Raw genomic sequence first — 27,853 nt, forward strand, 5'->3', positions numbered from 1 at the left:
ATAGGGCCATGATAGGGACAAATATATATCAAGATGGGGCCATGATGGGGACATCTGTATCAGGATGGGGCCATGATGGGGACATACAGTATATACCAAGATATACAATCATATAACATATTTCTATCAAAGTAAGCTGACAATAACATGAAGCATCTGCAATAATGAAAGTCACATTCTAAAATATTTAACAAAAAGAATGATCCCGTCCAAGGCCAAGAGCCAATCTAACATTCAAGGCCTCAATTACAGTTTTCAGTGTGTTTATTCAGCCACCTTCACTACCTACATTTCTTTTCCAATTGCATGCCTTATTAGCAATGCATGACGGACCGTTACTTACAGCACTGCAGTGATATTGTGCAAGTATGAAAATTAACCGTTGTTTAGTAATCAGTGGTTTCTCAAATATACTGTGCACACAGTGATCCTTTAAAAACTCATGTGTACCGCCCCGTGACCTCGGCTGTGGCCGCCGAGCCGTTTGGATCCGTGCTCGCGTTCTACGGGTGGGACCTACCTTTAGTATGCCATTCATAGCCTATTATGTGCCTATACTGTACCTCACAGTCACATATCTTGTTTTTTTAACAAAGATTTATATGGGATTTCTAAGGAACAAAATGCGGTATGTTTCATTGCCTAGTGCCTCCCATATTGCAGACGTTTAGGCAACTTGTATAAGCACTAGTTAGTTACCAGGCCCTCTAAAATGACCTGCATATCTCTGCGACCCCCACATCTCTATTATTTATGTAACTGATACAATATAAGACCCCAATGTTATTCATTCACAAATGTCTCTAACAATATATTTCTAATGTCTAAAATTTTCGAACTCAACAGTTGCTTTCAAAGCTGTTATACCACAAAATGTCTCTGTATGTACACATCCAAAAAACTCCATCATATTGGATCAATGACAAAAATAACAAATCCATAATAGATTATAGGATCTCAATCCATTCACAACCTGGTGATTTTCCCTTTTTGCTGTTTTTTCCTCCCTTTCTTCCACAAGCTATAACTTTTTTTATTTTTCTTTCCATAAGGTCTTGTTTTTTGCAATATGAGAAATCTGTTGCTTGTGTTACCATTTTCTGAGACCCGTAAGACGGGCTTTGCACACTACGATATCGCAGGGGCGATGTCGGTGGGGTCAAATCGAAAGTGGTGCACATCCGGTGTTGCTTCCGACACCGTAGTGTGTAAAGCCTTTTACATACGATTAACGAGCGCAAAAGCGTCGTTATCGTATGATCGGTGTAGGGTCCGCCATTTCCATAATGCCGCTCCTGCGACGGTACGATGTTGTTCCTCGTTCCTGCGGCAGCACACATAGCTGTGTGTGAAGCCGCAGGAGTGAGGAACATCTCCTACCTGCGTCCTGGCCGGCTATGTGGAAGGACAGAGGTGGGCGGGATTTTACGTCCTGCTCATCTCCACCCCTCTGCTTCTATTGGCTGCCTGCTGTGTGACGTCGCTATGACGCCGCACGACCCGCCCCCTTAGTAAGGAGGCGGTTTGCCAGCCAGAGCGACGTCGCAGGGCAGGTGAGTGCATGTGAAGCTGCCGTAGCGATAATGTTCGTTACGGCAGCAATCACAAGATATCGCTGCTGCGACGGGGGCGGGGACTATCGCTGCAGTGTCAGTAACACATTGTTACCGATGTCGCAGCGTGCAAAGCCCGCCTAACTCTTTCAGTTTTTTGGGATGTGAGGGACTTGGAGTTGTGATCCTCAGTGCAATAAATAGCAGTGCATCAGCCCTGCTTTGTATTGCTGAAACCACGATGTCTTATGAATGTCAGCTAAACATTGGTTTTCACAGGAGGATCGGAACGACAGGCAGGGGGGTCTCCAGCAAACCCCCAACTATCTCAGCGACCCATCAGTGCCACGCAATGTCATGTGACGTGGAGTGACATGCCCCCCTTCTGGGGGGAGGAAAGGAATGTGGCCATAAGTGGAAAAAGAAGCAGATTTTCTGATAAGATATATTATAAACTTTCTTAAATCAGCTTTAAATATTGATTTATGGAACGTTTGTTGGAATAACAAAGACCATGTGAAACAGCAGGATGATTAGAAATAATGGGTATTAGAAGACACTTCAATCTGAGTAAATCAACATGCACCTCTCTATTAAAGTAACATTCCCATCTCCATAATCCCAATATGTAGTAGATGTAATAATAAAAAAAATAGCAAATACCTTCAAATAGAAATGTAGTATAGTTCTTCTGATATAGCCATGCCTCTTACCTCATGTGCAGGGCATTGCAGCTTAGGTATCCATTGCAGCACAGTGGCTAGAATATTATTTAACATGCAACCTTGATAAAAAAAAGTTGTATTTGTAGGTCACAAGTTTGTCAATATTTTCGGCCACTGGATCCCAGCAGATGGATGAAAGTATTGATGGATGGATTTAGTCCTATTTTTGACAAACTTTATCATTACTTGGGGTAAATACAATACAGCCATGTCAACAAGACTTACAATAGTGCAGGACATCTATTTGATCTGTATCCAATCTTAACCCTCACATATGCTAATTTTTAGGAACAATTTTCAATTATGTCAGGAGTTTGTACACCCCAGCAAGTCATGTGAATGTGTACTGATGCTTGATAATTCAGTCTTCTAAACCGTCTTACTAATTGTCTTGTAAAAGCCTGACGAGTATGACATATTTATTCCCATTTCCAGTTATCGCTTTATAAACAATGTAGGCAGCCATGCATGCTCCATACTGTAGAGTAGAAGTGACATCTTTCAGATTTGCTTTTTTTACATTGATAGATGACTGCATGAACATGGTGCAGAGAATCTACCAATCTAATATACGTATAAAGCTGTGTGTATGTGTGTGTGTGTGTGTGTGTGTATGTGTGTATGTATGTGAGTGTGTGTGTATGTATGTATGTGTGTGTGTGTGCATGTATGTGTGCGTGTATGTCCGCTAAAGGAATCAGCACCGTCGTATTTACAATCACAAAATTTTGCACAGACACCCCATGTGACTCAGGGAACGTCATAGACTATGTTTTGACAGGAAAATTTAACCCTGCGCTTTATAGTTTCTCTCCAAAAAACCTGCCTCCATTAAAGTGAATGGAGCTGCGAGCTACAGGCTATTAATAGCAGCTGTGATTGGTTGCTATAGGAACAAAGGAAATTGTTCGTATAAGAAGCTTATTTGTGAGGAAATAAGATGTTAGTGGGGAGATGGTTAGAGACAGAGAGACAGACTGAGAGACAGACAGGCACAGACAGACAAGGAAAGAGACAGAGACAAACAGACAGAGACAGATAGGGAAAAAAAAGACAGACAGACAGAAAGACACATGGGGAAAGAGACAGACAGACAGATAGAGGCAGACAGGGAAAGAGACAGATAGAGATAGACAGGGAAAAAGGCAGACAGACAGAGACAGACAGACAGACAGACAGACAGAAAAAGAGACAGATGCATACAGGGAAAGAGACAGAGACAAACAGTCAGAGAAAGACGGAGGAAAAGGCAGACAGACAAGGAAAGATACAGGGAAATAGACAGACAGGGAAAGAGACAGACAGAGAGAGACAGGCAGAGAAAGACAGACAGAGACAGACAAAGACGTACAGAGACAGACAGGGAAAGAGACAGATGGGGAAAGAGACAGACCTGGAATGAGAAAGACCTAGAAAGAAACAGACGGGGGAAAATACAGACGGGGAACGAGACAGGCAGGGAAAGAGACTGACAGACACAGAGATAGAGAGAGACAGAAAAACACGGAGATATAGACAGACAGACAGACAAAGATATAGAGAGAGACAGACAAAGAGACAGTCAGAGAGATAGACACAGACAGACAGGGAAAGAGACAAACAGAGATAGACAGGGAAAAAAGGCAGACAGACAGAGACAGACAGACAGAGAAAGAGACAGAGACAAACATAGACAGACAGGGGAAAAAGTTAGACAGACAGGGTAAGAGACAGACAGTAAAAGAGACAGACAGGGGAAGAGACAGACAGAGAGATACAGGCAGAGATAGACTGAGACAAACAAAGACATACAGAGACAGACAGGGAAAGAGACAGACAGGCAAAGAGACAGACAGGGAAAAAGACAGAACTGGAATGAAACAGACCTAGAAAGAGACGGATGGGAAAAGAGACAGACCTGGAACGAGACAGGTAGGTAAAGAGACTGACAGACAGAGATAGAGAGAGACAGACAGACACAGTCATAGAGACAGACAGAGATAGAGACAGACAGACAGACATAGAGCAAGAGACATACAGACAGAAAGAGAAAGACAGACAGACACAGAGATAGAGAGAGACAGACATAGAGACAGACAGAGAGATAGACACAGACAGACAGACATGGATAGAGACAGAGACACACATGAATAGAGACAGAGACACACATAGATACAGACAGACAGACAGACAGAGACAAACTCACAGAGACAGACACACAGAGACACACACAGAGACAGATACACAGAGACACACACAGAGAGAGACACACAGACAGACAGGCAGAGACAAACAGACAGAGACAGACAGAGACAAACAGACAGACAGACAGAGACAAACAGACAGAGTCAGACCTCGACAGACAGAGACAAACAGGCAGAGACAGGGAGAGATACAGAGAGACAGTTACTATCCCGGTCAACGCCCAGGTACTACAGCTAATTTGTTATATAGACGTTGTACAGTTGAGGACAATTATTGTAAATGATGACACTTTGAACTTCTACCACTTGAGTTATATGTAGCCCTTACATGAATCCTTGTCCAGATAATGTTTTATACTTTGTTCTGATACAGTGACACCAAAAAATGGCTGATTGACAAAGAACATTGTTGTTCTATAATACAGTCATATAAAAAAGTTTGGGCACCCCTATTATTGTTAACCTTTTTTCTTTATAACAAATTGAGTTTTTGCAACAGCTATTTCAGTTTCATATATCTAATAACTGATGAACTGAGTAATATTTCTGGATTGAAATGAGGTTTATTGTACTAACAGAAAATGTGCAATCCGCATTTAAACAAAATTTGACCGGTGTAAAGTATGGGCACCCTTATCAATTTCTTGATTTAAACACTCTTAACTACTTTTTGCTGACTTACTAAAGCACTAAATGGGTTTTGTAACCTCATTTAGCTTTGAACTTGATAGGCAGGTGTATCCAATCATGAGAAAAGGTATTTAAGGTGGCCACTTGCAAGTTGTTCTCCTATTTGAATCTCCTATGAAGAGTGGCATCATGGGCTTCTCAAAACAACTCTCAAATGATCTGAAAACAAAGATTATTCAACATAATTGTTCAGGGAAAGGATACAAAAAGTTGTCTCAGAGATTTAAACTGTCAGTTTCCACTGTGAGGAACATAGTAAGGAAATGGAAGAACACAGGTACAGTTCTTGTTAAGCCCAGAAGTGGCAGGCCAAGAAAAATATCAGAAAGGCAGAGAAGAAAACTGGTGAGAACAGTCAAGGACAATCCACAGACCACCTACAAAGACCTGCAGCTTCATCTTGCTGCAGATGGTGTCAATGTGCATCGATCAACAATACAGCGCACGTTGCACAAGGAGAAGCTGTATGGGAGAGTGATGCGAAAGAAGCCATTTCTGCAAGCACGCCACAAACAGAGTCGCCTGAGGTATGCAGGAGCACATTTGGACAAGCCAGTTACATTTTGGAAGAAGGTCCTGTGGACTGATGAAACAAAGATTGAGTTGTTTGGTCATACAAAAAGGCGTTATGCATGGAGGCAAAAAATCACGGCATTCCAAGAAAAGCACTTGCTACCCACAGTAAAATTTGGTGGAGGTTCCATCATGCTTTGGGGCTGTGTGGACAATGCCGGCATCGGGAATCTTGATAAAGTTGAGGGTCGCATGGATTCAACTCAGTATCAGCAGATTCTTGACAATAATGTCCAAGAATCAGTGATGAAGTTGAAGTTACGCAGGGGATGGATATTTCAGCAAGACAATGATCCAAAACACCGCTCCACATCTGCTCAGGCATTCATGCAGAGAAAAGGAACAATTACAATGTTCTAGAATGGCCATCCCAGTCCCCAGACCTGAATATCATTGAAAATCTGTGGGATGATTTGAAGCGTGCTGTCCATGCTCGGCGACCATCAAACTTAACTGAACTGGAATTGTTTTGTAAACAGGAATGGTCAAATATACCTTTATCCAGGATCCAGGAACTCATTAAAAGCTACAGGAAGCGACTAGAGGCTGTGATTTTTAAAAAAGGAGGATCTACAAAATATTAATGTCACTTTTATGTTGAGGTGCCCATACTTTTGCACCGGTCAAATTTTGTTTAAATGCGGATCGCACATTTTCTGTTAGTACAATAAACCTCATCTCAATCCAGAAATATTACTCAGTCCATCAGTTATTAGATATATGAAACTGAAATAGCTGTTGCAAAAACCCAATTTGTTATAAAGAAAAAAGGTTAACATTAATAGGGGTGCCCAAACTTTTTCATATGACTGTATAAAGTGTTAGGGCCTGTGCACACGGTGTGGTTGTTCATGCGTTTTTTGTGAAATCTGCACAAAAATCTTCATGCCTATCTTGAAGGCAGAAAAGTCTATGAGATTTCTAAAGTGCTGTGCACACGTTGCTTTTTCTCTTTGCAGATTTGGTGCAGAAAAAAATCTGCAGCATGTCAGTTGTTGGGGTGTTTTGTCCTGCAATTTTTAGCCCCTCCAGCCATTAACTTCACTAAAAAAACACATTGGGAAAAAAAAGCGCCAAAACAGCATTTGCTTTTTGGTGCGTTTTTCTGCCAAAAGGTGCAGATTTGCTGCTGAAAATTACTGCACAAAATCTGCAGCGTGTCCACATACCCTTAATGTGAAATTCTGTTAAAAAATTAAATTTTTTAGTATATAATATTTACCAACTATATTGGGAAAGACATGTAACCTAAGGGCATGCGCAGAGAGAAGCTGCTGGGGACTCACCTGTCCAACTAGTCTCCAGCGCAGCTTAGTCTTCAGTAGCTGTTAAAGCATCACTCCAGCATTTTTTTCAGAGCTTTAAACCCAGGTCCCCTGCCCTGTGTCTAATGCCGGCGCCACACGGTACGATATATTGGGCGATATGTCGGCGCGGTCACGTCGTAAGTGTGCACATCCGGCATCGTTTGATATATCGTAGCGTATGACAGCTACGAGCGATGGTGAACGAGCAAAAATACTCACCTTATCGTTGCTCGTTGACACGTTGTTCATTTTCAAAAAGTCGTTTCTTCTTCTTTGCGCCGGTTGTTCATCGTACCAGTGGCAGCACACATCGCTCTGTGTGACACCCCGGGAACGATGAACACAGCTTACTGCGTCCCGCCGGCTATGCGGAAGGAAGGAGGTGGGTGGGATGTTTACGTCCCGCTCATCTCCGCTCCTCCGCTTCTATTGGTCGGCCACTGTGTGATGTCGCTGTGACGCCGAACGTCCCTCCCCCTTCAGGAAGTGGATGTTCGCCGCCCACAGCGAGGTCGTCCGGAAGGTAAGTGCGTGTGACGGGAGTTAATGACTTTGTGTGACACGGGCAACTAATTGCCCTTGAGGCACAATTGACGGGGGTGGGTACGATCGCTCGTGCGATCGCACGATAGATCGTACCGTGTGACGCCGGCATTATACCCTCTCTCTGGCATTTTCATCTTTTTTTCAGCATCACTCCCCTTTTACGGTGTCATCTTGTGCTTGGAATTTCTGACTGGTGGCCGGAAGTCAGAAGTTACATCATAAGCTTTCAATACAAGTCTCTGAGAGCAAGCAAGAGGCTCTCATAGACTTGTATTGAGTTATCACCTGCAGCGCGTTCTATTAAACTCTGAGCTGCGGGCAGGTGATAAACTTCTGGAGATCAATGGGAGCGATGTTGAAAACAGATGAAGGTGCCGGAGGGTGAGTATAAGTCTAGGGGCAGGGGACTTAAGGGGGCTTTACACGCTGCGATATCGATATCGATATATGTGAAGCCCCACAAGTGTTGTGTCGGTGCATTACCTTCAGGGACTCCACTCGGCTGGATCTGTCTGGTCACAGGTAGGAAACCTTCTTTGTAGTTTGTCGTGACGCCACTCTCAGATTTGCGGTCAGTGGGGACCGCCACTGCAGGTTAAGGGATGCCTGGGGCTGATGGTGGGTGCAGCCAGTTGTAGTAGCCTCCTGAGAGTGAGGCAAGCCCCAGGGCCCTGTGTAGATGTGTAGTACCACAAGTCGCAGAATGACCACACAGGCAGGATGTCTTTCAGGGTTTTTACTCACATTAGATGGCAGGGTGAATAACCCGGGCGTAGCTGAGATGAACCAGGTAGGAACCAGGTATCCTTCAGGCTGACTTTATGAGGGTGACTACTGACTCGCCTTCCTTAGCCCTTGGTGGTTTGGGGTGACCCCGACTTTGAGTCCCTATGGGGGTCACCCAGGGAAGATGCTGCAGCCTCTCTCCCCTTGTTGTTTGCCGTGTGCTTGTTCCCCGGACCAGGCCACTCCAGCCTCTTGCCTCCTATGACCTATGGGCCCTCACTGCGGTTACGTGGCTGCGGCTTTTGTAGTGTTGTGGTGTGGGCTTTAAGAGCCCCACACCGGCAGGTTTAGCAGAAGAAAGTTGAATCTATCCCCGCTTCGGGATCTGCCGCCCGGTTGGGCCTGGTGCTCTCTAGCAGTCTCCTTACTTCCCACTCCGTTGCACTCTCTAGCTGAAGCTGGCTTTCAGGCAGCACTCCTAGTTGACCGTTCTCCCCCGTCAATAGCCACTGCGCGGGCGCTGTTAGACAGCAACAGCCCCACAGGTCTGCTCCTCACTGAGCCCTATGGAGTTCTCTGCTCTAACTGACTCACTGCCCCTCCTCTCCTGTTCTTGCCTACGCCACCTAGCAACCAGACTCTCTACCACACCCCTTGAGAGGAGATGGAGGCTCCACCCCCTCCACTATTCCAGTGAAGGTGAAGGCTTGCCCCCCTCCTGGGATCCCCAGGAGTCCTCTCATGGGTACATGTGTGAGACCTGATCACTATGCGCCTGTGTTCCACACCCCTGTCAGCCTTCTGGATTACCTGTATTGTGCTGTTCCCAGCATGGGTGCAGCACTCAGTGGTGCCTGACCAGGTCAGGGGCGCCACATATATCGTCGGGGTCACGTCGTTAGTGACGCACATCCGTCGCCGTTACCGACATCGCAGCGTGTAACACAAATGAGCGACGATCGATGAGCGCAAAAACGTGAAAAATCATTGCTCGTTGACACGTCGCTCATTTCCTTAATATTGTTGTCTGGTCAGTAGCGATGTTGTTCCTTGTTCCTGCAGCAGCACACATCGCTGTGTGTGACACCGCAGGAACGACAAACATCTCCTTACCTTCGTCCAACGGCAGTGAGGAAGGAAGGAGGTGGGCGGGATGTTATGTCCCGCTCATCTCCGCCCCTCCGCTTCTATTGTCCGCCTGCCGTGTGACGCCGCACGAACCGCCCCCTTAGAAAGGAGGTGGATTGCCGGCCAGAGCAACGTCGCAGGGCAGGTAAGTGCGTGTGACGGGTGTAAGCGATGTTGTGTGCCACGGGCAGCGATTTGCCCGTGTCGCACAACCGACGGGGGCAGGTATGATCGCTTGCGATCTCGCTAGCGAGATCGCAGCGTATAAAGCCCGCTTTAGATTTAAAGCACCTCTCCAGCGGTGAAATAAAAAAGAATGCTGGAGTGGGGCTTTAAAGTGTGTTTTTCTATGAAATACTGCAGTGTTTTAGAGAACATACCTGGCTGAGATCACACAGCCAGCGTCTGATACATGCTGCCCATAGATCAGGCAGCATGTATCAGCTATTAGGTTCACTTTAAAAGGATTTTCCAGGATGACTCTGTTTGTTCCCCTGACAAAGAGCCAATTATGTCTATGGACTGTGTCTGGTATTGCAGCTCATCCTCAATTAAGCGAATAGGTCAGAGCAGCAATTCTGCACACAGCCAAAGGACAAAGAGTGGATTTCTTTTTCTAATCCGTGACAGCCCATTTTAAGCAGTTCTGTCACCAAATATTACAATATAATAAACTGCATACATTATATAGATCTATTATGCCCGATGAGACAAGCGTACTTTGAAAATACATGGCGGAATGGCTACATAACCCATTTTTTCTTACATTTACCTCCTGACATTAAAATGAAAATGTTATGAGTCCAGCTAGAGTAATAAAATGTTCAGAATATTATCAAGATTATACAGATATTTTGAATTGGATTTTCATAGCAAATGCACCAGCCTCATCAAGTCTAATATAGACAGTTTGTGTTGAGACATTTCATGAACTCACCATCATGTGGAACAATTGTCACACTGACTCGTCCCAGGGCTATGGGGTACTCAGTCCCGGGCCGTATATCTACAGGTACAGTTCACTGGGTAGCCATTGCCCGGTTCCGTGACCCTGGGGGTCGCTTGATGGTTATGTGCAGGGGAATATTTATAAAGTTTGTATCGTGACGCCACTTGCGGGTTGCGGTTATGGTGATGGAACCGCCGCTGCACAGTTTCTCACCGCTGGGGCTGATGTTGGTGACAGCCTGGATGTTGGGCCCTCCGCAAGTAGGGCCAGGGCCCCAGGGGGTAGGTGATAGAGTTAGGGGTGGAAAAAAGGTCGGCCACAGAAGGGATTGCAGTGTAACTGGGTTCTTTACTCACAGCAAGTTGATAGCTGGTACCCGGAGGAGACTGGTCCTCATAGCTGGTTCCCTTAGTCTCAGTGCCGGTTTGGTGACCTAGTGGCTTCTTTCCCCTGCACCCTTCTCTAGTTGGTGGGTTCCCGTGGCTTGGAGCGTCTGAGGGGCCCCTCCTGTAGTCTCTCAGTTTTAAGTCCGTACGGCGGCAGTTTGAACCCTGTGGGGTCGGTGTTCCATTCCGGACTCTTGTTCTCCCGTCACTGCTGATGCCCCCGGACTTTACGGTCAGTGAGGTCCTGGATGAACCCCTCACTGTGCAGATTTTATCAGGTCTGCTTGGAGCGTTTGCCTGACCTAGGGCTCTGTACCCCATTGGTCCCGGGAGTACTTCACCGTACTCCACCGGCAACCACACGCCTGGGCCCTCAGGCCACCGTTACACACTCCCGTGTTAGTGCAGTTACGTCCATCTCCTCTAACTTCCACTTACTGCATCTACTGACTGTCTTCCCCCTCCCACCTGGTTGTCGTCTAGTGGACTGGATCGGCTCCACCCCTGGGTGGCCATCGATTGGGTCCAACCCTAGTTTGTTACCAGTCCTTGGGGAATGGGGAAAACTGGGATTATACATGTGTTTTGGTGTTACTGGCACTGGTCTTCCAGGTCCCTGGGGGTAGGCCCTGCACCTTTGACAGGATGCAGTACCTTGTAGCTCCTGATAACTTCAGGAGCGCTACAACACAAATTCTAAAAGCTTCTTAAATTACAACTTTTATTTTCCAGTCTTCCAAAAAAGGCTGGAAAGTGGTTGCTAGTGGCAGGTATTTTATCTTCTGTCTTTAAAAGTTTTTTTATACAAATCTTTCTGAAATAAAATATGGACCCCAATTGCTGAATTCAAACTGAAATTATCATGAGCATACATTTCATGCAGATTATACCATCCAATATCATGAACAATAGGATACATACTTCATCATATCTGCCTTTGACCCGATTTCTTTGTATTTTCAGCCTCCGGGGAGAAAATGTCCCTGAAAGCAGCTACAAGTAACATCACCAACAAAAATGATCCCAAGTCCTTGAATTCAAGAGTTTTCATTGGGAACCTAAACACAGCAGTGGTGAAGAAGAGTGATGTGGAGTCCATCTTCTCTAAATATGGCCGCGTGGTTGGCTGCTCAGTCCATAAAGGATATGCTTTTGTACAGTATCTGAATGAGAGGCATGCGCGAGGTGCTGTTCTTGGGGAGAATGGACGAGTACTGGCTGGGCAGACACTAGGTATGTAGAAGCTGAACTGTGTGCAATATTTATTACATTACTGGCTCAGTATTCTCCATGTATTTTATATGTCCTATGTGTAGTACTCTATTCATTTACTGAACTTTTCCTCTTGCATCAAGATATTAATCTTTTGAGACTAGTGATCATGATGGATTTTTCAATGCACTTAAAGAGGTGGTTCACCCTTTTCATTACTAGCCACATCGATATTATGTTGAGAAACAAGGTTTCTCTTGTGTTACCATTATAGTGTCTCTGAGCGACGCTATTGCAGTCCGCTCACCCCCTTCATGTAACCTCCGAGCTCCATGACCTCTGATGTCTGGTGATGTCACGTCAACTTCCTGTTGACTTGACATCTCGAGGCCAGGCCCCAGTCTTCCTGAGTCACTGGGCTGTGAGCGGCGTTTCACGGCTCATCACAGCCCAGTGTCTCTCGTGCTTGCAGCACTCTGCCGTGAAGGAGTGAGCAGAGTGACGATGGGCTGTGATGAGCGGTGAAATGCTACCCACAGCCCAGTCACTCACAAAAGCCTGGGTCGACCTCGGTGATGTCAAGTGAACAGGAAGTTGACGTGACATCACCAGAAATCAGAGGTCACGGAGCCCGGAGGTCATGTGAAGGGGGTGAGCATTCTGCAATAGCACTGCTCACAAGCACTATTGGCAACACAAAGTATTTGAGAGAAACATTGTTTCTCAACATAATATCAAAGTGGCCACTAATGAAAACAGGTGAACCACCCCTTTAATGATTTTCTACATGACTCAAACTGTTCCCAAAATGCTCCACTCTATTTTTTTTCAATCCTAAGTTCAATTGTATAGTTGATTAAAAATTTGACTGTTGACTGCAAATTCTATCTGAGGTTATGTCATCATGGAACCCGTGTTAAGTCATGTTCACAACAGCAAATTTTTCAGCACTATTTAGATATACAGCTGGTGAATTAAGTATTGAACACGTGTCCAATTTTCTAAGTAAATATACTTCTAAAAGTGCTATTGACCTAACTTTCTCATCAGATGTTGGTAACTACAAATCCAATCAACACAGGCAAAGAAATCAGTCCATAAATGTAGGGATGTGTAATAATGGGAAGTGACACAAAGAAAAAGTATTGAACACATGAAGAAAGAGGGGTACAAAAAGCCATGGAAAGTCATGATATCAGCTGAAATACATCAGTAATTAGAAAGCAATCCCGCCACTTAGTGAAAAATATCTGCTGGTTCAACTTATGGCCTATAAAAGGGTGTCTCATTACCAAGGTGCCACACTAGAAACATCTCATGATGGGTCAAACAAGTGAGCTGTATCAAGACTTTTGCAACCTTATTGTTGCAAACTATACTGATGACATTGATTACAGAAGAATTTTCAAAAAGTGATTTAATTTTCTGATGATAGCTTCCTGTTGTGACTGTCGTTTGTGTGGGTGCTGTTTTGGTACTCCCTCTGGTGGCCAGGAATGGTAGTAGAGCTGAGTCTGAGCCTTTGACTCAGACAGGTGTTGGCGTTAATTGAGAATTAAGAAAGTCCTATTGTAGACAAGCCTGGTGTATATAGGAGAGCACTTTTTGCCTTACTGGTGGTGCGGGTTATAATTTAATTTTCTTCAGTCTTTGGACCTGGCTTGGAGTTCTGTCCTTCCCTTTTTCCCTGTGCAAGACTTCTGCAAATAAGTTTGTTAGGTTTTTCCTTGCTTCCTGGTTTACGCCTTAGGGTGTTTGTTTTTCTTTCTTTTGTTTTGTATCTGTTTTCTTTCAGGTGAAGATTTGCCTTTCTAGTTTGGTGAGCAGGGGGGTTCTGCAAGAAAAGGGAGTCTCTCCCTGTCTAACTTGATTCTTTGTATTTTTGTATGTTTGTGTTCTTTTTGGTATTTTGTCTCTCCCATTATTTCCAAGAGTACCTGATATAGTGGGGGTGAGGTCGTTCGACCTTAATGGCCATTTTACTATCAAAAGATTAGTATTTTTTCTGCAGGATTTTTGTAGTGACCACAATCAGTTTCCTTGCATTTCTTTTCCTTTGTATCTAGTTAGTTGGGCCTCGCCTTTGCTAAATCTATTTTTCCTATCTGTTTATCACTGTAATCTTCATATGTCGGGGCTATCTACTCCTTTGGAGACTTCTCTGAGGCAAGGTAGATTTCCTCATTTCTATCTGTGAGGCATAGCTAGTTTCTCAGGTTGTGATGAGGCTTCTAAAGGGTGCTTCACCCGCTGCAACATCGCTAGCGATTGCTAGCGATGTCGAGCACGATAGCACCCACCCCCGTCGCTCGTGCAACATTTGGTGATCGCTGCCATAGCGAACATTATCGCTACGGCAGCGTCACACGCACATACCTTGTCGGTGACGCCGCTGTGACTGCCGAACAATCCCTCCCTCAAGGTGGAGGTGCGTTCGGCGTCATAGCGATGTCACTGCGGCTCCACTATGCGGCCGGCCAATAGAAGCGGAGTGGCGGAGATGAGTGGGACATAACATCCCGCCCACCTCCTTCCTTCCTCATTGCCGGTGGACGCAGGTAAGGAGATGTTCATCGTTTCTGCGGTGTCACACATAGCAATGTGTGATGCCGCATGAACGACAAACAACGTCATACCTGTGGCAGCAGCGATATTAAGGAAAGGAGCGATGTGTCAACAAACAACGATTTTTGACGTTTTTGCGCTCGTTGATCGTCGCTCCTTGGTGTCACACGCTGCGATGTTGCTAACGGCGCCGGATATGCGTCACTAACGACGTGACCCCGACGATATATCATTAGCGATATCGCAGCGTGTAAAGCACCCTTAAGTGTTTAGGAACGCTCCACGGCTACTTCTAGTGTGGTCTGATAGTTAGGGGATTGCGGTCAGCCCAGGTTCCAACTACTCTTGTTGTTTTTGGTGATTTTCCACTACTGGGAGTTTTTTTGTAATCGTCCACGCTTACCGTATCATAACAGCTTCCCTCTAAAGCGCCACTGCAGTGTTTTGTTTTCAGCACTGGAGTGGCTCTTTAAATATAATTTCACTGCCTTCTGTCATATACTCACCTTCTGCCTACTTCATCGATTTTTGGCTTCGCTCTGGTTGCATGGAGCCATCTTGTGACTGTAACTTCTGACTGACCAGAAGTCAGATGTTACACCACAAAGTCTCGATACATCTCTATAAGATCCAGAACGAGGTTCTCATAGAGTTGGATTGAGCTATGACCTCTGGCATACTCCATGAAACACTGGAGCTGCTGGAAGGGCCCATATCAACAGAGACCAACCAGAACGCTGCAAAAAAAAAATTATGAAGGCGGCAGGGGGGTATAATACAGGGGCAGGGGACTTACATTTAAAGCACTACTCAAGTGTTGCAATAAAATAATACGCTGGAGTGGTGCATGGCTCCATAGTACTAAACTGTAATCTGCAGGGACTCTTTATTTGAGGCTTAACCCCTAAACCACCAATGAAATATATTTCTGTCATCGGCTATGTCCCTGCCTTTGATGCAGGCTCACACTCTGAGCCCATATCTGTACCCCCACTTGATAGCTATTTTAATCAGCAATGAAGTGCCTCTAATAGCCAAGGGTGGATCTCAGATCCACCTGTAGCTGTTAACCAGTTAACTACTATTGTCAATCACTGACAGCGGCATTTAACATGTGCAGACAGGAAGCGCATCATTGATCCAACCCATCGGGTTGCCTGTCACATGTTTGCCCTTGAAGAAGGGACAGGAAAAGCAAAGTAAGCCGTTAGAATCAGATGCTGAACTCTGATGCATTTGTAACATTCTTGCAAAGAATTTAACCAGACAAAGGGCTTAGGCTGGGGTCACACAAGGATATAAAAAATTGGTCCTATTCTCATTCAGAAAAGTGGGATGATTTTCTCCTCACTTGTCACCCTTGAGCTGTCTGTGAAGCTACCACTAGAGGGCGCAGGGACTCAGGTAGGAAAATAACTTCTGAGTGTGGTTAGACAGAAGCCCACTAGAGGTCGCTAACCCAAGAGTAGGGATAATCGATCAGTCAGGGTCTCTGTCGGGATGTCACATCTGTACCTAGGAGAAAACTATCGAAAGTCAAAGAACAGAGCCGAGATCGGATACCGGGAGAGCAAGTAAGCACAGGGGAGGACATGGGGAACACGGCACAGGACAGGGAGGTATGGAGGAAAAGATGGGTAGGAGGGATGGAGGTACGGATGAGAAGGAGGAACAGAGATAAGGACAGGCTGAGGAAATGGAGGTCAGGTCGGAGGGACGGAGGTCAGGTCAGGTCGGGCAAGAGGGATGGAAGTCAGTTTGGGCAAGGGGAATGGAGGTCAGGACAAACAGTATTGGGTAGCAGGACAAGAAACAGAGAACTTCTCACAGGAAAGGAGCATACAGCAGAGACGGAAATATCACTGGCAGTGTCTAGGAGGCAGCAGCAGCAAGATATAGCGGTGTGGCCAAAAGAACGAGGTCAGAATGAACAGGCCCCTCAGAAGAGACCTAAATCCTGGAGGCAGGATACATGCATTGGCTCAGGGGTAGAGCCATGCATGTACAATCCTTTTTTTTTAACTCATTTACAATCATTTACAGGACCATTTACAGTTTCCCATCTTACAGAACTGTAATATACTGTACCTGTAAAATTTGGATACTGTACTGATGGTCCGTATGGCATCCAATTTTTTTCTCGCACTGTACCAATTTTGGAGTAAAATCGCAGCAGGCTGTGATTTTTTTCTCAAGCTGAATACAGCTGAGAATAAAACACAGACCTGCACTGTCTCACTGAATAACATTGGTGTGGGGGCAATTCTTTTTTTAGCAGATTGCACTCATCCAGTTTATCCACCCATATGAGTGAGCCTTTACAGACACTGCAGAAAATGGTAGAACATGTTTAATAAAGACTTTTTAGAAAGTTGCTTAACTACGCTACGCATTTAGGAAGCATAAAAATAATTTAAAAAAGCCTGTGCGAAGGTAAACAACCTTTAAGATTAATGCTAAAATAACTTTTCACAATGTCTTATTATTGTAGTTAATTTATAAAATAGAATTTTATCTGTTGACTTGTATAATATATACCAATAGTCAGCACAGGAAGAGCCTTTTAGTGACGTTGGTCTCAGACTCTGTTCCACGTTCTCTTCCGAACTTCCAAGATCCAATTAGTTTATCCAGGTAAAGAAACGACAAAGCTGAATGTTAAGTTAATAGCTTGGAAGTCAAAAGCATTTTCTTTGTGATCCCTCAACAATAAATCCTATAGAAATCATGCAAAGGACTAAGGTTATGTTCACACAGTGTATACAGTGTGTACGGAAAGTATTCAGACCCCTTTAAATTTTTCTCTGTTTGTATCATTGCAGCCATTTGGTACATTAAAAAAAAATCATTTGTTTTCCTTATTAATGTACACTCTGCACCGCATCTACAGTTATGGACAAAAGTTTTGAGAATGACACCAACATTATATTTTCACATGATCTGTTGCCCTCTGGTTTTTAATTGTCTTTGTCTGATGTTTACATCACATACAGAAATATAATTGCAATCATATTATGAGTACCAAAAGGTTATATTGACAGTTAGAATGAGTTAATGCAGCAAGTCAATATTTGCAGTGTTGACCCTTCTTCTTCAGGACCTCTGCAATTCTACCTGGCATACTCTAAATCAACTTCTGGACCAAATCCTGACTGATAGCTGTCCACTCTTGCATAAGCAATGCTTGCATTTTGCCAGAATTTGTTGGTTTTTGTTTGTCCACCCGTCTCTTGATGATTGCCCACAAGTTCTCAATGGGATTAAGATCTGGGGAGTTTCCAGGCCATGGACCCAAAATCTCTATGTTTTGTTCCATGAGCCATTTAGTGATCACCTTTGCTTTATGGCAAGGTGCTCCATCATGCTGGAAAAGGCATTGTTGGGCGCCAAACTACTCTTGGACAGTTGGGAGAAGTTGCTCTTGGAGGACATTCAGGTACCATTCTTTATTCATGGCTGTGTTTTTAGGCAAGACTGTGAGTGAGCCGATTCCCTTGGCTGAGAAGCAACCCCACACATGAATCGTTACAGGATGCTTAACAGTTGGCATGAGACAAGACTGGTGGTAGCGCTCACCTCTTCTTCTCCTAATAAGCTGCTTTCCAGATGTCCCAAACAATCGAAAAGGGGATTCATCTGAGAAAATGATTTTACCCCAGTCCTCAGCAGTCCACTCCCTGTACCTTTTGCAGAATATCAGTCGGTTCCTGATGTTTTTTCTGGAGAGAAGTGGCTTCTTTGCTGCCCTCCTTAAAACCAGGCCTTGCTCAAAGAGTCTCCTCCTCACAGTGCGTGCAGAAGCACTCACACCAGCCTGCTGCCATTGCTGAGCTAGCTCGGCACTGCTGTTAGTCCGATCCCGCAGCTGAAACAGTTTTAAGATACGGTCCTGGCGTTTGCTGGTCCTTCTTGGGCGCCCAGGAGTCTTTTTGGCAACAATGGAAGATCTCTCCTTGAAGTTCTTGATGATGCAATAGATTGTTGACTGAGGTGCAATCTTTGTAGCTGCAATACTCTTCCCTGTTAGGCCATTTTTGTGCAGAGCAATGATGGCTGCACGTGTTTCTTTAGAGATAACCATGGTTAAATGAAGAGAAATAATGATACCAAGCACCAGCCTCCTTTTAAAGTGTCCAGTCGTGTCATTCTTTCTTAATCATGACTGATTGATCGCCAGCCCTGTCCTCATCAACACCCACACCTGTGTTAATGGAACAATCACTAAAACAATGTTAGTTGCTCCTTTTAAGGCAGGAATGCAATGATGTTGAAATGTGTTTTGGGGGTTGAAGTTAATTTTCTTAGCCAATAATGACTTTGCAAGTAATTGCTGTTAAGCTGATCACTCTTTATGACATTCTGGAATATATGCAAATTGCCATTAGAAAAACTTAAGCAGTAGACTTTGTAAAAATTAATATTTGTAGCATTCTCAAAACTTTTAGCCATGACTGTAGACAAAAAAACCCAGAAATATAGAAATGTTTGCAAATTTTATAAAAAGAAAAACTGAAATATCACATGGTCATAAGTATTCAGACCCTTTGCACAGTGTTGAGTAGAAGCACCCTTTTGAGCTAGTACAGCCATAAGTTTTCTTGGGAATGATGCAAGTTTTTCACACCTGGATTTGGGGATCCTATGCCATTCTTCCTTGCAGATCCTCTCCAGTTCCATCAGGTTGGATGGTGAACCTTGGTGCACAGCCATTTTCAGGTCTGTCCAGAGATTCTCAATTGGGTTTAGGTGAGGCCTCTGGCTGGGCCAGTGAAGAATGGTCACAGAGTTGTTCTGAAGCCACTCCTTTATTATTTTAGCTGTGTGCTTAGGGTCATTGTCTTGTTGGAAGGCGAACCTTCGGCCAAGTCTGAGGTAAAGAGCACTGTGGAAGAGGTTTTCTTCCAGGATATCTCTGTACTTGGCCGCATTCATCTTTCCTTCAATTGAAACCAGTCATCCTGTCCCTGCAGCTGAAAATAGCATGATGCTGCCACCACCATGTTTCACTGTTGGGAATGTATTGGGCAGGTGATGAGCAATGCTTAGTTTTCTCCACACATACCGCTTAGAATTATCACCAAAAAGTTCTATCTTCATCAGACCAGAGAATCTTATTTCTCATAGTCTGGGTTTGAATATTTCCGTACCCACTGTATTTTCTAGCCACAAAGATGTAGCGTTTTTGGTCCCAAAAAAACGCACCCACGTCAAAAATGCATTAAAAAACGCATGTGTTTTTGCTGCATTTTGCTTTTTTTTTACCACATTTTGCCCAATGCATTTTTTAAGTCAAGTCTATTGACTAGAAAGACTCAAAAACGCTGGAAAAATGCAAAAAGAATTGACCTACTGCATCTTCAAAAATGCTGCCAAGATTCAGACAAAAACAGATACACAGTGTAGAGAGCAAATTAAAAATCTCATAGACTTTGCTGGAGGAAGGAAATGCATGCATTTTGGTACATCTTTGTGACCTCAAAAACATACCAACAATGCACTAAAAGATGCACTGTGAGAACATAGCCTAAATGGTTAGTCTCTGGCTGAATAGTTTCTTCATTGGTGGTTGGATTGAGCTAAGCCCCTTGATGAGAGCATGGGGATTAGTAATCTTTTGTCCTACAGCAGACAGAGCAGAGTATGGAGGTTTCTGCTGAAGCCAGTTGTCTTACACCCATACACACAGCAGAGACCTAAGGGTTGCTTCACACACAGCGAGATCGTTACTGAGATCGCTGCTGAGTCACGGTTTTTGTGACCTCATTAGCGATCTCGCTGTGTGTGACACTGAGCAGCGATCTGGCCCCTGCTGTGAGATCGCTGCTCGTTACACACAGTGCTGGTTCGTTTTTTTATTGTTGCTCTCCCGCTGATAAGCACACATCGCTGTGTGTGACAGTGAGAGAGCAACAATCCTGAATGTGCAGGGGCAGGAGCCGGCGTCTGACAGCCTGCGGTAAGCTGTAACCAAGGTAACATCGGGTAACCAAGGTGGTTACCCGATATTTACCTTCGTTACCAGCCTCCGCAGCTCTCACGCTGCCAGTGCCGGCTCCTGCTCCTTGCACACACTAAGCTAAGCGGTGTGCGCTGGTAACTAATGTAAACATCGGGTAACCATACCCGATGGATGTTTACCTTAGTTACCAGTGTCCGCAGCTTCCAGACGCCGGCTCCGTGCAAGCGCAGCGTCGCTTGCACGTCGCTGCTGGCTGGGGGCTGGTCACTGGTCGCTGGTGAGATCTGCCTGTTTGACAGCTCACCATGTAGCGACGCAGCAGCGATCCTAACCAGGTCAGATCGCTGGTGGGATCGCTGCTGAGTCGCTAAAGTGTGACGGTACCCTAAGGAAATGGCTGACCCTTGGAGATACGCAAAAAAGATTTCTTTATATAGTGCTCAGTTTATTTACAATATGAGTGAGACAAATTAGGATTAAGGAAAAGGAGATTATGGGATATTTTACTTACTCAAAAGCTATAGGTTATGCTCCATTAGAAAAATCATCAACGTAACCAAAAGTCCACTGTCAAAAGTAGAGCAGGGGAACGAAAGGTTTATCTTCAGAAGTACGTGAGCAAATGTCCCTCAATGTGAGTACAGCCAATGTGTCCGCCAGATGCAAGTGACATTATGTGTGAACAACTAAGGTCACTTTGTAAATATGAAATAAGTAGATGTGAACATGTTTTCTTCTTTATGCTTGAAGGCATTCACACCTCCAGGATTTACCAATGCCTCTAAGAGGTCTTGCTTGTAGAGAAATTTCTTAGCATCTCAGACCATACAGTGGTGTTAACTGAACGTTCAGTAGACATTGGAACTCTTGTATGTCTGAAAATAAATGCTTTTCTTACAAGTAGTAACCAAAGGCCAACCTCAATACTTCATTCTATTTTTTTTGACTAGTTATTGAGAGCCAGAGACCTTTTTCCTTTGAGATACTTCTGTCATGCTAAGCCCATTGGGTCTCGCTTCTGTCATTGGGAGACAATAAACAGCCTGGTCTCCCTTGCTTATGTAGTGGTTATAAAGAAGGTAGATGAAATAGGTTAGAGGAATATAATGGTTCCCTACATCCCATAAAAACATGTTTCTCAAAGTATTGTGGGATTTTCAAGAAAAATAAAGCACATTTTCAAATGCCAAGAATAATTGACTGTCAGGATAACGTAATGTGTCAAAATATTCTGTGGTGGTGAGATAATGCTCGCATGCAATCTTTGTTTCATTGTGTGTTCCTTTCAGATATATTCTCATCTTCTTAGTGAAAGCAATGTCATAAAATTGCTTTTTACTATTTGAGGTAGCACCATTTATTGAAAATAAGACAACTAGGTTCGGATTCAGTAATCCTGGCATTGTGCACACCAGTGTTAATAAATGGATTTAGTGTGATGTTCCGCATCTATAGGGAGGCACACACCACATAATGAATTTGGCGCTTCTCTTACTACTGGACTGGAGTACATTTCTATAGAAAATTACGCCTCTAAAGTGGTGCAATGTCTCCGGAATTAGATGCCCTGTCCATGGTCTGCTCACAGTGGCCTAGCGGGCCAAAACTGGCGCGAAACTGCCAATACTCATAATATTTGTGCATAACTTCAGAGCTGACAGCCAATAACAGGAGACTGGATCAGCTGAAAAGTGCAGACCCCTGTGTCATAGAGAACATCCCACACAACACACAAGGTCTGGAATTAGATCATGTAAAGCTGAGCTACAAATAAGTTTATTTTCAGACATATAAATGTTTATTGTCTCACAACAGCAAAGATGAGACCCATTATGACACTGCCTTTAATTTATATATAAAAATCCTGGTGGTTGGTTCTCTTTAAGTAGCATGGACCTCTTAAAGGGAACTAATGACCAGGATTTTCATATATAACCTAAACAAAGAAGCAACATTTTCCTATTGGCTGAGGCCCCGCCCCTTCTGGTCCCATTGGTATGACCTCACCACATGTCCTGGAAGTGAAAAGTTACATTGATTGTATAATACTTATGCTAATTCTAACAGGGGGAGGGGATAACTATGCATACCCCCCAGATATTTTCTACTTCTCAGCTGCTGTCACTCAAGCAGCTGCCAATTTTATAAACTTTAGTTTCCTGAATTTCAAAACCTAAACAACCGAGGTGACCACTAATTGTATGTAGAGAATCAGCCTGATAGTGCCAGTATAGCACTGGCTTTAGGTTATATAGGAAAATCCTGTGGATTGGTTCCCTTTATAAATTATATGCATCATACTCATGTGAACCCTTTCATTAACCCCTTAACAACCACGGACCGTAACATTACATTCTAAGCCATATAGGTGTAATCACCTGCGGCTGCTACGGGCAACCGGCGGGGATCTGTACACATGTCAGCTGATTTGAAAAGCTGACATATGTGCCTCACAGGCACAGGTGGATCTGCGATCCACTCATGCCTGTTAACCTCTTAAATCGCACTGTCAAAATGTAACAGCGAGATTTAAATGTCGTCATGGTAAATCTTCACTCACTTGGCTCCATCATCGGCACCGTGACATGATCACTGTGAGCCGATGGTTGCCAGGGTAGCACAGGGTCATGTGATGACTCCTGTAGTTCACATGACTCACTTTCTGTTTCACCCGTCCGAGTGCTGCCTGTAACATGAGGTGAGCATTTCTGGTGATCCCAGTTGTGTAGTTGTGATCAACAGAAATGAATGGTCGATCAGACTGCTGATCCTTATAGCGCCCTGTGGGGACAAGTAAAATAAAAAATAAAGTAAAAAAAAGTTTTAAAAAATTAATAAAAAGCAAACAAAAAATAAAAGTTCAAATCGCCTCCCATTCGCCCCATTGAAAATTAAAGGGTTAAAAAAATAAAAAATATATAAACATTTAGTATTGCCGTATTGGTAAAACTTATGGATTCATTTAAAAGTACAACTTGCCTCCAAAAAAACAAGCCCTTATATGGCAAAATTGACAGAAAAATAAAAAAATTCCGACTCTTGTAAAAAAGGGAGCAAAAAAAAACCAAACGGAAAATTGGTCGGGGGTGAAGGGGTTAACAATGGGGTGCAAAATTCCAGTATTAATGAATAATCTCTATTTTATGTACTTCATCATTGATATAGCATAGTGGTATCTAACAAATATTGAAAAACATTTTCTGGCAGATGTCAACCTCTGATACAAGCTATGTGTAATATGCAAGCTTCAGTATATATTCAAGAAGGCCAACCTTGTGCACCAATTAAAAGTGATATTTCCTACAGAGAACGATATAGGAGCACAAATAACATGACTAGATTGTTCAAATAGTTAATAAAATATGGTAATGACGTTTATGTGCATTGCACCAAGGGCACAATTATGTGTCTTCTTAATAGGCAGCAGTGTATGAAAATAGTCTTATTGGGGTGACAAGGAAGTTGCAGGTACTTTGCTTAGGCATTCTAAAAGGCAATATTAGCTAAAAATTCAACATTCTCAACACAAGCAAGGGTCCAAAAATGTGAACATGCTGTGAAGGACTAGGTGGGGCCCATTATACTATATGGATGGCTTTGTGGGGCCATTAAAATATTTAAGGATGCTTTACACGCTGCGACATGGCTAGCCATGTCGCAAGTGTTAGCACCCACCCCCGTTGTTGGTGAGATATGTGGTGATCGCTGCCATAGCGAACATTATCGCTACGGCAGCGTCACAAACACATACCTGCTGTGCGACGTCGCTGGAGACACCGAACATTCCCTCCTTCAAGGGGGAGGTGCGTTCGGCGTCACAGCGACGTCACAGCGGCGTCACTAAGGGGCCGGCCACAAGCAGAGGAGGGGAGGAGATGAGCAGTCGGAACATGCCGCCCACCCTTCCTTCCTCATTGCCGGTGGACGCAGGTAAAGAGATGTTCGTCGTTCCTGCAGTGTCACACGTAGCTGTGATGCCCTGGCAAAACCAGGTAGTCACTTAGGCCCCCTATCGCATAACACCTTCCCTCACTAGAAAACACACAGAAGACCAGAAACCCTAGTCACCCCCCCCTTAGGGACAGACAGACACACCAGTGGGCATGAAAAGGTGGTTGGGACACGCCCACCCAGGGGTCTAGACAGTTCGGGGCGGGAAAACAAGCGGATTAGCTTTGAGTTCAGTTTGGAGAGGAGTGTGGGCTGGAGCTGTGTAGCTCCAGCAGGAAGTTCAAGTTGAACGGTACCAGGGTAGGAGCACTGGTGCCTCTGGCTAGGAGGCAGACGGGGGTCTCCGTCAGCAGGAGACGGGAAGATGGCTCAGCAGAACCGAGGTGGACCGGGACAGGGTTGTAGCCCACCGGTACCGAGACGGGGAACAGACCCGGAAACCGTAGCACAAAGGGGGGTACTCGGACCCTGAATCCAGAAGCTGAACCAAGCGGACTGGTTAATTCATCGATTGAGGCCAGGACTCGAGGTCCTGTCCCACCCAAAGTCCCTCATAGAAAACAACAACCCACCGATAGGGATAGGAGGTCACCGCTAGGGCCCATAGATCCCACGGGCCAGCGTCTGCGGGCATGGCTCCTTAGGCCATATCCAGCTGGGAGCGGACTCCTGAGTTTCACGCTAGGAAGTCCACCTTACACAAACTGTGCAGAGGAAAAGGATAGAGACCACCAGCCGTGTGGGGGACCCGAATGCAACCGGCCGCGGCACCGGCCACAATCACCTTGGTTTACCAGAGACTTGTGTGGTTTATTAATAGTGAGTACACCAACACTCCCTGCGGTCGCTTTACCCTGCACTGAGACACCGGGTCCCGGGGCCACCATCCCTACCCACGGAGGGGTTAACAACTAGCTGCCACAACATCTTCCCCGGGTGCCCCACAGCAGCAGCGGTGGTGTCCAGCCTCACCACACACCGTGGGTGGCGTCACAAACTTAATACGGCCTATCCCGTACATCTATGTCCCCCTTTTTATTCGGCGTGTCCGCAAGACCACCGGGTCCGGAGACCCTCGAGCCACCACCCCTGAAGGCCCGAATCCAAGTAGCGCCGGCTGCTGGCACGGGGGCGGCACATAGCGATGTGTGGTGCCGCAGGAACAACGAACAACCTCGCTACTGACCAGACAATGATTTTTACTAAATGAACGACGTGTCATAGACAAACGATTTTTAACTCTTTTGCGATCGTTTAAGGTCGCTCCTAGGTGTCACATGCTGCGATGTCGCTAACGACGCCGGATGTGCATCACAAACACCGTGATCCCTACGATATATCATTAGCGATGTCGCAGCGTGTAAAGCACCCTTTAGACTGCTATAAGGGAGCCCTTATACTTTATCTAGAGTTATTTGAGGGCCATTATACAGTATGCAAGCATATATACAGTGTGAAGGCTTGTGTGGGGTCTATTATACTGTGCAGAGGGCTGTGTGGAGGCCATTATACTGTTTGGAGGGATAGAAGGGGACATTATACTGTATGTAAAGCTATTATACTGCATGGAGGGCTTTGTGAGGGTCACAGATGGGGATCTTAGGGCTCATGCGCACGTTCCTTTTTTTTTTTGCGTTTCCGCAGCGATTTAAGCTGCAGTGTCACATTGTCAAAATGCATGCATTCTGCTTCCCCAGCAAAGTCTATGAGAATCATGCAAAATCCATGCGCACGATGCTTTTTTGAACTCAGCATTTTGAAAGTCAAAAATTTCACAAAATCTCTGCATTTAAAAATGGAGCATGTCAATTCTTTTGAGCGTTTTGGCAGCGTTCTACACCCATTGAAATCAATGAGTTGTTGAAAAACGCTACCAAAATGCTAAGCAGTGCGTTTGCACTGCATTTTTGTTGCGATGCGCATGTTTATTTGACATAACAAACGCAGGCCTTTCTGTCTCTCTCTCTCTCTGTCGGTCGGTCTGTCGGTCGGTCTGTCGGTCGGTCTGTCTCTCTCTCTATGTCACTATGTCTCTTTCTCTCTGTCCATGTCGGTCTCTCCCTCTCACCCCCTCTCTCATACTCACCAATCCACGATCACCGGTGCGGCGCTGCACGGCGTTCACACTGTGGCGGCTTCTCCTCTTTTGAAAATGCCGGCCGCTCATTATTCCATTCCGTATTCCCTGCTTCCGCCACCCTTGATTGGTTACAGTCAGACATGCCCCCACGCTGAGTGACAGCTGTCTCACTGCAACCACTCACAGCCGCCGGTGGGCGTGTCTATATCGTGCAGTAAAATAAATAAATAAAAAATAATTAAAAAAAAACAATGTGAGGTCTCCCCCAATTTTGATACCAGCCAGGGTAAAGCCACACGACTGAAGGCTGGTATTCTCAGGATGGGGAGCTCCATGTTGTGGGGAGCCCCTCAGCCTAACAATATCAGCCAGCAGCCACCCGGAATCGCCACATCCATTAGATGTGACAGCCCTGTGATTCTACAGCGGCTCATCCCGAATTGCCCTGGTGCGGTGGCAATCGGGGTAATAATAGGTTAATGGCAGCAGCCCATAGCTGCCACTTAATCCTAGGTTAATCATGGCAGGCGTCTCCCCGAGATACCTTTCATGATTAACCTGTAAGTTAAAGAAAATAAACACACACATCCAAACAATCCTTTATTTGGAATAAAAGACAAAAAAAACCTCTTTCACCTCTTTATTAATCCCCAAATTTTCTCTAGGTCTGACGTAATCCACGCAAGGTCCCACGACTCTTTCAGCTCTGCTAGATGAAGCTGACAGCGAGCGGCCACAGACCACGACCGCTTTCTGTCAGCTCCAAGCAGCAACTGAAGTGAGCCGCGCAATCAGTGATGAAGTCACTCAGGTTACCCGTGGCCACCGCTCACAGGTGGAAGACTCCAGCTGTGGCCGCGGGTAACTTGAGTGGCAGCACCGCTGATCGCGCTGCTCACTTCAGTCACTCAGGGAGTTTGCGGTCACCACTGAGTCCTTCACGGGTGACCGCTAATCAGGACGTGACACACAGACAGAGCCGCGGGATGACAATGAAGTCTGGTGAAGTTTATCCGAGTTCTTTCTCATCGCTCGGCTCTGTCTGTGTCTGCTGTCAGCGGGCATGTAGCAGAGCTGAATTTCGGGGGGACCGCACTGACAAAAATGCATTCAAAACACATGTAAACTGCATGCAAAATTCATCCAAAATATATGCGTTTTGGATGCATTCTTTTTCTCAAAATGCAGTGTCAAGTCTGCCAGCGGGTGCGCTTTTTTCTGCACTGGTCAGGAAGCAGTGTGCGCACGAGCCCTTACTGTGTCAGGGTCACCATTCATTGCCAGGGTAGTTGAAAGGGAGTACAGTAGGGTCATCATACT

The 27,853-nt window shown here is 45.0% G+C and overlaps 1 protein-coding gene across 2 annotated transcripts in view; it reads left to right on the forward strand.

The window, feature by feature from the left end:
- RALY (RALY heterogeneous nuclear ribonucleoprotein) overlaps positions 1 to 27,853 on the forward strand; it is a 325,218-nt gene that overhangs the window by 224,079 nt on the left and 73,286 nt on the right. For both annotated transcript variants that reach the window (XM_075349937.1, XM_075349938.1), the window contains exon 3: positions 11,730 to 11,999. In XM_075349937.1, coding sequence (XP_075206052.1) covers positions 11,744 to 11,999 — 256 coding nt within the window. In that variant the 5' untranslated portion in view covers positions 11,730 to 11,743. The remainder of the gene's footprint in view (positions 1 to 11,729; positions 12,000 to 27,853) is intronic.

Source organism: Anomaloglossus baeobatrachus, chromosome 5 (assembly GCF_048569485.1).
Source record: "Anomaloglossus baeobatrachus isolate aAnoBae1 chromosome 5, aAnoBae1.hap1, whole genome shotgun sequence".
Classification (NCBI taxonomy): Eukaryota; Metazoa; Chordata; class Amphibia; order Anura; family Aromobatidae; genus Anomaloglossus; species Anomaloglossus baeobatrachus.